The sequence below is a fragment of the Pollachius pollachius genome, assembly GCF_949987615.1.
Source record: "Pollachius pollachius genome assembly, chromosome: 15".
Lineage (NCBI taxonomy): Eukaryota > Metazoa > Chordata > Actinopteri > Gadiformes > Gadidae > Pollachius > Pollachius pollachius.
Window position 1 is genome coordinate 2,184,311 of NC_136948.1, and position 10,788 is coordinate 2,195,098.

General features: G+C 45.2%; 1 protein-coding gene across 3 annotated transcripts in view; it reads left to right on the forward strand.

Annotated features, from left to right (window-relative positions):
* The window catches only part of LOC307086781 (class I histocompatibility antigen, F10 alpha chain-like), a 12,520-nt gene extending 1,732 nt beyond the window's left edge, over positions 1-10,788 (forward strand). For 2 of the 3 annotated variants that reach the window (XM_079752103.1, XM_079752105.1), the window contains exons 2-8: positions 1-62; positions 557-835; positions 2,640-2,939; positions 3,432-3,533; positions 3,779-3,802; positions 4,419-4,486; positions 10,729-10,788. The exon at positions 1-62 is cut by the window's left edge. In XM_079752103.1, the coding sequence (XP_079608229.1) occupies positions 1-62; positions 557-835; positions 2,640-2,939; positions 3,432-3,533; positions 3,779-3,802; positions 4,419-4,486; positions 10,729-10,770 (877 nt within the window). In that variant the 3' untranslated portion in view covers positions 10,771-10,788. Of the gene's footprint in view, positions 63-556; positions 836-2,639; positions 2,940-3,431; positions 3,534-3,778; positions 3,803-4,418; positions 4,487-5,081; positions 5,535-10,728 lie in introns of those variants that run through there. The other variant, XM_079752104.1, reaches the window with a different exon arrangement.

Below are 10,788 nucleotides of genomic sequence, written 5' to 3' on the forward strand. Positions count from 1 at the left end.
TAACCAGCAGGTCTTCACGGTCAATGTAGAGACTGCTAAGAAGCGCTTCAACCAGACGGGAGGTATGTTCATACATTATATATGTACACACACACACACACACACACACACACACACAAAAATGTACTATAACTAAGCACGCGCCCGCGCTCGTGCATGTGCTGACCCCCACAAACACACACATAAACACTCACACACACACACACACACACACACACAGGAACGCACGCGGACACACACACTCACACACACACACACGCAGGAGCGCACGCAGGACCACACGCAGGACCACACACACACACACACACACACACACACACACACAGGAACACACACATACACACACACGTGTCCATGACTACCAACACACATACATGTCCAGGCTACAGTACTGACCACAGGGGGCATCCCATAATACCTCTAGAGCAACACCCAGACAGACAGACAGTTAACCTTCAGACAGACAGACAGTTAACCTACAGACAGACAGTTAACCCCTATCTCTCTGTCTGTTTGTCTGTCTGTCTGTCTGTCTGTCTGTCTGTCTCTCTCTCAGGTGCCCACATTGTTCAGGTGATGTCTGGCTGTGAGTGGGATGATGAGGATGATACTACTGATGGTTATAACCAGCAGGCCTACGATGGAGAGGACTTCATAGCGTTGGACCTGAAGACCCTGACCTGGGTCGCTCCAGTGCGTCAGGCTGTCCCCACCAAACTGAGATGGGATCAGAATAGAGCTAATAATCAAAACTGGAAGAACTACCTCACCAAGGAGTGTGTTGATTGGCTGAAGAAGTACCTGGCCTATGGGAAGAGCACTCTGCAGAGAACAGGTAGAGTCACATGACCTGGTGGGCGTGACCGACTCATGTCTGGTGGATTAAGTGATACACTACAGCAGTGGTGGCGCCCCCCCCACCCCGTGGGTCGGCTGTCTCCATTACCAACCCCACTCACACTCGGGCTATATTGCTTGAATAAAAATGCTTTTATTTTATTTTTATTATGAAGCAGATTTAGCCAACTGCTATAAGCAATAGGAGGCTGGTTGGATAAGAAAGAAACACGACTACATCAGCATTGGTTGTAATGTAGTTTTTTTTAATCAAATGGAACATTAAATGTACGACGTGTAATTTTATCATGGACAAAAATCATGTGCACTTCACGTGAACAACATATTCACATCAGCTGAATAATCAAGTGAATAACAGTTAACTATCAGACCAATCGCTAAACAGACCACCAGCCTTAGCCATTAATAAAGCTATATTGTAAGACGCCAACAACCCGCTTTCACTTTGATTGACGTTCCGGGCGAACAGGATGTTGATTGTAGGACGCCTTGAACGCTGATCCCTCAGAGACTTGAGTAGGCCGGATCTCAGGATGTTTTTTAAATAAATGTTCCTGTAACCGAGAGGGTTTCATGGCCTCATTAGAGAAAACGTGATCTCAGAGCAGGCGCATAGGTGAACTACTGCTGATCTCTGAAGGAATAAATCCATCATTTATGCAATTGACATTTTATTGTGTGCACTTTTTCTTGCTATCCGCCATGTTTCATTGTATTGAACTGTTAACCCGTGAACTTGGGTTATGTTTATCAGCGTTACTATAGAGTTCATGACGATAGCTGATGTAACAGGAGTCCGGGCGTGGGCAGGACCGAACCACGCTGTATGATTTACATTTACATTTAGGGCATTTAGAAGACGCTTTTATCCAAAGCGACTTACAATAAGTGCATTTGTTACATTAAGTACATTTGTCATAAGAAGTGAAACAATATATCGCTGTCGGTACAGTAAAGATGTTCATAGAACCAATTGCAAGTATTACAATCGCTAGGCTAACCCATTCCCCGTGTAAAGCAATGATAGCAGCTACTGTAGATGCTACACAATTAAGTACCTTGAATAAGTGCAATGTACAAGTGCCAGGACGTACAACATTCAATGGTGGCTGTGCATTGGTTTCTATGCAGAGTCGAGGTGAACTCTGAACAGGTGAGTTTTGAGTCTTTTGCGGAAGCTGGTGAGCGACTCTGCGGTCCTGACATCGGTAGGGAGCTCGTTCCACCACTGAGGTCCCAAAACAGAGAAAAGTTGTGACTTCGCTGATCGACCTTTGCTTGCTCTTAGCGATGGCGGTACCAGACGTCCAGCTGAGGTAGTTGAGCGGAGGGATCGAGCTGGGGTGTGTGGCTTTACTAATGCTTGGAGGTAGGCAGGGGCAGTTCCATCGACTGCCTTGTATGCCAGCACCATCATCTTGAATCTGATGCGAGCTATTACAGGGAGCCAGTGGAGGTCTCGGAAGAGATCACTGTTACACTGCGCATAGACAGTGAGAAGTAGCTGAGACGGTGGAGGGGTTAGGAACCCATCAATGAAAATAGGCTGTTTATTTCAGGTACCCTATTTTTACACCAAAAAGATTTGAAAACCATGAAAGTTTAAAATCAAAAAGATTTTAAATTCCTTCTCTCTCCCCCCCTCTCTCTCCCCCCCTTCCTCTCTCTCCCCCCCTCCCCCCCTCCCTCTCCCCCCCTCTCTCTCCCCTCCCTCCCCCTCTCTCTTCCCCCCCCTCTCTCTCCCCCCCTCTCTCTTTCTCTCCCCCCCCTCTCCTCTCCAGAGCGTCCCCGGGTGTCTCTGCTCCAGAGGAGCCCCTCCTCCCCAGTGGTGTGCCATGCTACAGGCTTCTTCCCTGACAGGGTGGTGGTGTTCTGGAGGAGAGACGGCCAGGACCTCCAGGAGCAGGTGGACCCCAGGGAGGTCCTCCCCAACCACGACGGGACCTTCCAGGTCAGCGTGGACCTGGACCTCACGGCCGTCCCGCAGAAGGACTGGGGGAGTTACCAGTGTGTGGTCCAGCTAAAAGGCATCGAGGACATCTCCACCCCCCTGGACCCCGCCCTCATCAGGACCAACGGGGGTAAGACTGGTGTTGGAGGGGATGGAGGTGGGGGAAACATGTCTCACCACCTCCACCTGACCTCATCACATCCACTGCCAGGTCTACCTGGACACTGCTGAAGCTACCCGGTAAACACACAGCTCTCAGGAGTAGCTCACTGCAGCAGAACAAGGTGGATTCTGGGTAAATGAGTTAAATGGGTAGGGAACACACCTCACCTCCACCTCACCTCCACCTCCGCCTCACCTCTACCTGCCCTAACCACCACCCCTGCCTTCAGCTGGACCCTGGAGACCCCAGCCTGGTCCTGGTCTCAGGACCAGGCTGGGGTCAGGGTCAGGGTCATGACCCTGAGCTCCAGGACTCCTTCTATTGGCCCAGTGTGTAGACGTTGTGGGGCTCATGTATGCAGCAGCATGTGTCTTCAGGCTTACCTTGGGGTGTGAGCTGATGGAGGGGAGATGACTCCCAGCTGACACACCTGATCTCCTGCTCTTGATTCCCCTGAAGGGCTCCCGGGGGCCTTCCCCGTCGCTGGCTCTGTGGTTGGGGCCCTCCTCCTGGTTGGAGCTCTGGTCCTGGCGGGAGTCTGTTGGTACAGGAAGAGGAACGGTGAGTGAGCTGACCCCTGACCCCCACCTGCCCCTACTTCCTGCCCCCTCGCTGCGTCCCTTCCTAGACTCTGATTGGTCGTCGTGATACTCTAGCGGTCTGGTTGTAGAAACCTCTCCGTCACTGGATGAAGAACCTCCTCTAAGGTCCAGGCCCCAGTGATGTTGTGACTTTAAGAATATGAAAGTAAACAACATGAGGATGTTCACCACTGTTACACACTGATCATTTCTCCTGGTCCTTAGATTCAGCCAAACGTCCAGCAGCTGGTGAGTAACATGTGTTTTTACTGCAGTTCTGCTCTCATGATTAACAATACTACCAACACAGAGACCATGGTGACTTGTCTGTGGACTATACAGCTCTGTAGATCTAGATACATCTAGCTCTGTAGATCTAGATACAGCTAGCTCTGTAGATCTAGATACATCTAGCTCTGTAGATCTAGATACATCTAGCTCTGTAGATCTAGATACACCTAGCTCTGTAGATCTAGGTACACCTAGCTCTGTAGATATAGATACATCTAGCTCTGTAGATCTAGATACATCTAGCTCTGTAGATCTAGATACACCTAGCTCTGTAGATCTAGATACATCTAGCTCTGTAGATCTAGATACACCTAGCTCTGTAGATCTAGATACATCTAGCTCTGTAGATCTAGATACATCTAGCTCTGTAGATCTAGATACATCTAGCTCTGTAGATCTAGATACATCTAGCTCTGTAGATCTAGATACATCCAGCTCTGTAGATCTAGATACATCTAGCTCTGTAGATCTAGATACAGCTAGCTCTGTAAATCTTGATACACCTAGGTCTGTAGATCTAGATACATCTAGCTCTGTAGATCCATTCAGCTCCTCACCGTCTGCTTCTTGCCAGGTTCTGACACCAGCTCTGAGAACCCTGAGGGACAGAAACATCTTCTGGCCCCGACCCCTGACCCCAAGGTCAGTATTCTGTGACATCACAATCTTTTGGAGGATGGGTGGGAGGGCAGTAATATCTTCACAGTACATTACTGCAGTACTTCATGAGAGGAATATATATAGTACTTCATCCCAGTAATATAAATAGTACTTCATCACAGTGATAGTAATATTGTAATAGTATTCATCAGTGATCGTAATATTATAACAGTATTCATCAGTGATAGTAATATTATAACAGTATTCATCAGTGATAGTGATATTGTAGTAGTATTAGTTTTCGCAACTTGGTCAATTTTTAACCCTAAAAAGATTAATGGATTTGAAATATGATTGTTATGTATCGTGTGTTTGTGTGTGGGGACCCTGTTTAAATGGCTAGGGGCTAGCTGCTTCTTACATATGCGGTTTACTCCCGGTAGAAGCTAAACACTAACAATAAGGCTTCAACAATCTTTTAAACCTGATGCTATCTACACAAACGATATGCCATATGAAAGAGACCCCAAGGAGTCCAACGGTACAAGCCCTATCATGTTGTGGGCTTTTGATGAGGCAGTGAGCAGTGACGTGCTGATAGATGGTTGAAGCTGACCTGTGCTCCCTTGGTGTTTAGAGCTGAATGATGAAGAGGCTTCTCGTTGGAGGATTGATCATCATTCATAATCCTGACCATCAGGCGTGGGGCTCGGATCGCCTCAGACTCAATGACAACACTCTGACTCACTTTGATTTTGAAAACAATCATTCATCCCTAAGAAAGCTTAAATTAATGAAATCATTATCTACTCTTATCACAGTATAACAAAGTGATTATTACCAACTAAAATCACTCTCATATTCCATTAAGTAATTGGTTGACTCGCCAATCTGTAACTAATGCTTTGAAACCTTGGCAACATGATCTCCCTCATGAGCGGCCATCATAGTTAGGATGCGGTTGCTCACCGCATAACGTTTGTTTAACGAGTGGGTTTATAATGTTTAAGCTCTTTAATATGATATTAGGATTATTAAATCCAGACCGTTGATTCAGACTGTTCTTGTCCCTAATTAGACCTTCTTAAATACTATATATATATATATATATATATATATATATATATAACATATATATAAAATCATCATCACGTCAGTCTTTTGGAAAATATTTTAGAGTTGCTGGAATACACTGGTTTTGTGGGATTTATAATTAACATATAACAAGCTGATTTTTTCTTTTTGCTGTCAATAAAGTTTCCAACTTCCAATTCCAGTCTGCTTATTTCATGTTGTGGTAGACTCTAGATATAATTCACCATACTGTGTTATTGACCTGTTTTCCAATGTACTATCTCCTTCTGTGTAATAGGGATGCTGTCTCTTTAAGATCGCACGACCTGTTTGTTGATATGCCGGTCAGCGCAAGGTTTGAATTTAACGGTTTTGGTTGAATGAATAAATGATTAAAAAAACGTAGCTAACTGGACAGATCATTTAGATACCTGGACGGAATCTTCTCGACTTTATCCAAGACTTATGTGTTTTATGTCACACCACCACTGGAAGTCTGTCTTAGAGGGCTTGGAAGGTCAGGAAAAACAAAGGAAAAGTCACTCATCACCTTTTCAGGGGAGTTCCAATGTACCAGAGCGATGCTGTTTAGGGGTTTTACCTAAAGCTTGTAGATTAAAACGTCCTGAAATTAAAGGCGTTGTGTATGTTTGGTGTAATGAGCTCACAGGAGTCCCAGCGTTCTGCTCTCAGCGCTTTATTAAAACATTCCTGGACACGACGCTCGGTGATCGCGAGTGATGTGATGATGAGAGTTGATCAGGAGCCCGTCCTCTGGCCTGGTCACATGGGGCTCCAGGTGGGAGGTCAGAGGTCAGAGCCCGTCCTCTGGCCGGGTCACATGGGGCTCCAGGTGGGAGGTCAGAGGTCAGAGCCCGTCCTCTGGCCGGGTCACATGGGGCTCCAGGTGGGAGGTCAGAGGTCAGAGCCCGTCCTCTGGCCGGGTCACATGGGGCTCCAGGGGGGAGGTCAGAGGTCAGAATGTCCTTCCTGTGTCTGTGGATCAGCTCTGAGACGTCCTCCTTACACACCTTCACCCAGCCGTCCGCCTTCATGTGGTACACTACACACACACACACACACACACACACACACACACACACACACACACACACACACACACACACACACACACACACACACACAAAATACACATACAAACATTATACACACATTATGCACACACAATACAAACACACATTTTGATAAAATATGTCTTTAAGAATACTAGTACGGGTACTAGTATATACTATGTACTGGGCCTTGATCAATATGACCAGACCCCCCCCCCCCCCCCTTCATCTATCCTCCATCATGATCCACACATCTAGTCAGTCTGTGGTCATGTGATGCTACAGACCTCTCTGTGGTCATGTGATGCTACAGACCTCTCTGTGGTCATGTGATGCTACAGACCTCTCTGTGGTCATGTGATGCTGCAGACCTCTCTGTGGTCATGTGATGCTGCAGACCTCTCTGTGGTCATGTGATGCTGCAGACCTCTGTGGTCATGTGATGCTACAGACCTCTCTGTGGTCATGTGATGCTACAGACCTCTCTGTGGTCATGTGATGCTGCAGACCTCTCTGTGGTCATGTGATGCTGCAGACCTCTCTGTGTTCATGTGATGCTACAGACCTCTCTGTGGTCATGTGATGCTGCAGACCTCTCTGTGGTCATGTGATGCTGCAGACCTCTCTGTGGTCATGTGATGCTACAGACCTCTCTGTGGTCATGTGATGCTGCAGACAGACCTTTCTGTAAGTTCTCAGCTGCGTTGGAACATACGAGTTTCTATCGTACCTCCCTTAATGCTGATTGGTCCTATCGTACTTCCCTGAGTGCTGATTGGTCCTATCGTAACCCCATTAGTCAGTACCGTGCGGTGACCCTAAATTTCAGTGGGGCCGAAAGTACTGCCGTATGAAAACAACCACAATTTGTTTTTGTAATATGTATATAAATATATAATATTGCATTATAAATTACTATATATATACAGTATATATAGACTTTGTTTAGTGGTTAGGTTTATTATTAAAGGTTGTTGGGTTATAGGTTAATCCTTAAGATTAAATGACAAGTAGATACTCTAATTGATTTTAAACTGATATGAAATTGAATTAAAATATACAGAAATTAATAATACAAAATTATTATATATAGTTATAAAAAACTGAGAAGCATTGTGATACATATACATTCACAAAAACATGTATTAACTGCATTTATGATATTAGGTTATTTAGATAGGTATTTAGCTTTTCATTATTTAATAATAATGCATTATATTTATAGGCGCCTTTCTTGACACTCAAGGTCACCTTACAAAATCAAACATCCATAATAGCAAACAAAAAAACAAAACAATTAAACAGTGTACAAGAGTGTTCATTCTAGTCCCAAGAATGCAACTGACTTAAAGGGAGTAGGCTTGGCTGAATAGATAAGTTTTCGGGTGAGATTTGAAAGGGATAATGGAACTGGACTGTTGGATGTCATGGCAGAGAGTTCCAGAGGTGGGGGGGCCAATGAAGTTGCTCCAGGACAGGTGTTATGTGACTGATGGAGGGGGTTTTAGTAATGATACGGGCTGCAGAGTTTTGTACCAATTGTAATTTATGTATGGACTTAGCAGGTAAACCAAAGAGGAGAGAGTTGCAGTAGTCCAGACATGATGCGACCAGGGTGGGAACCAGAATTTCAGTAGTGTTGGGGGAGAGAGATGGGCGCAGGCGAGAGATGTTACGTAGATGGAAGTATGCTGACCGAGTGACATTATTGATATGGGACTGAAATGATAGGGTGCTATCCAGGTTGACACCCAGACTCTTGACCTGGGGGGAGGGGGAAACTGATAAATTGTCAATGGAGATGGAGATGTTATTTATTTTAGAGAGGGTGGATTTGGTGCCAATAAGGAGGATTTCAGTTTTTATCACAGTTGAGTTTGAGAAAGTTTTGGGAGAACCAGAATCGGAGAGGAAGGTGGGAGGGAGGATCGTGGTGGGTTTGGTGGACAAGTAGAGCTGGGTATCATCTGTTTAACAATGGAACTGAATATTATATTTACGGAAAAAATGGCCAAGAGGGAGGAGATAGATAATGAACAGGAGGGGTCCAAGGACAGAACCTTGGGGTACAGCAGAGGAGAGGGGGGGAATAATGGGATCTAAATTTTTTGAGTTGGACAAACTGAGTAGGTCCAGACAGATATGATTTAAACCAGTCCAGAGGTGTTATGTGTGGGAAATTACAGCAGCAGGGGGAGGTTAAAGTCAGAGAATGGATGGGAATGAACCTTTTGAAAGTCAGGGGAGGGTAGGATGCTTGAGATCAGGGGGACTAACTGCTGATGAATTTGGTCAATTTTAGTATTACAAAATATCATAATGGAATTACAGGAGTCAGTGGAGTAAAAATGGGGAGGGTCCGGTGGGCGTAGCGTTTTGTGAACCAGGGAGAATAGTGCTCGAGAGTTTCCAGTACCTAACCTGATTATTTCTGCATAATAGTTGGATTTCGCCTTGGTCAGAGAATCCTTATAGAAGAGGAAATGGGTAGTGAACATTTCCTTGTGGATGGTACGCCCAGTCTTCCTATAGAGGCGTTCCAGTTAGCGACCTCTGGCTTTCAGTTGGCGAAGTTCAAGAGTAAACCAAGGGGCAGATTGTGTAAATGAAACACTCCGTGATTTTAAAGGGGCCAGGGTATCCAGGAGGCTGTGAAGGCCACTGTTGTAGTGACTGAGCAGTTCATCAGGGGTGGATGTAAAGTGGATGCTTGGAATTTATTTGATGATATACAATATGAACACAATCATACTAAATGTAAATAGCGTTAACATCATGAAAACAGAGATATAATCTTTCTGCAGATCAAATAAAAGAAAGTATGGAAATTATGGGGAAAACATTTTCGCGAAGTCGAAGAGAAAGTTTGCGTGATCGACACCTCATGACGCTGTTCTGATTCTACTTCCGTTCGGCAACTCGGGCCAAATTTTGATAACAGAGTTGCCCAGTTGGGGACGTATGGTTTACTAGTGACGCGCATGAACATGGCGGAACATGAACGTTTGGCTCAATATAAAGAACCAACCATCAAATCACATACATTACTATTGATTGACGTTGTAACGTCTGTTGGCACGACTTTGCTCAGTTTTAAACGTTGTGTACTGGTAAATCAGCTCTATATAGGGGCAAGTGTAGCCTTCCACACAGTGGCAATACTGTATGTGCTTCTCATAAATAAAAGCAAAAGGATAGGTGATAGGCATCAAGGAAATAAAGGAATACAATCTTGAGACTGATCCTACTAAGTTCAGTTTAGTTCTGACTAGTTTTTCTTGGAAAAAAAACCCTGCTATGAAGAACTTTTAGATTCCCAACCGGCTGTTTCCCAAGTGCACATGAACGGTCGCTCTCGGGAACACGCGTAAGTGTGAGCGTCATGACTGGTGAGCCGTCTCGTTATCACCAGGAGAGTGAACGCGCCTTAAATCCTTTTTCAGTTCCATACCCAGCTAGCGTGTAGAACCAAGCTGGCTGCTGGCCCAGGACTGATCTGACTGGTTTGGAGACAGTCTGCCTGGGCGACCTGATTGGCTGCCTGGGTCACATGGTGTGCTGAGTGTTGGCTGTGGAAAGCCCTGGTAGCTGCAGCCTTGGTTCCCGCCAGAGACCAGGAGCACCACACCAACTGTATAAAGTGCCACAACACCGGCCTCCATCTTGTCTCCTGATGTCAAAAGAACCGCCGAATGACAGCTGTGGTCACCGCACACAGCGTCTGATTTAACAACAATAAAAAACATGGATTTGGTCATAGTTTATCAAGATTATTTTACAATGTTGCGTTGTAATGAACTGTATTGTAAATGTTAACAACAAACCTTTGACCCTGGCTCGAACTTCGGTTAGCCATTAAAGTCAGATCGTACTTTATTGTGTACTAAAGGTGAGATTATTGTGTTGTGTACTGAAAGTCTGGTTGTTTCATGGTGTTGTATTGTGTACTAAAGTGAGATCATCGTTGTGTTGTGTACTAAAGTGAGATCAATGTTGTGTTGTGTACTAAAGTGAGATCCTCACTGTGTTGTGTACTAAAGTGAAATCATCGTTGTGTTGCTTTGTGAACTAAAGTGAGATCATCATTGTGTTGTGTACTAAAGTGAGATCATCATTGCATTGTGTTGTGTTCCCTAGGTGGAGCAGGGTGAAGAGACAACACCGTCACCAGCGTCATAACACCTAAACTGCCAACAC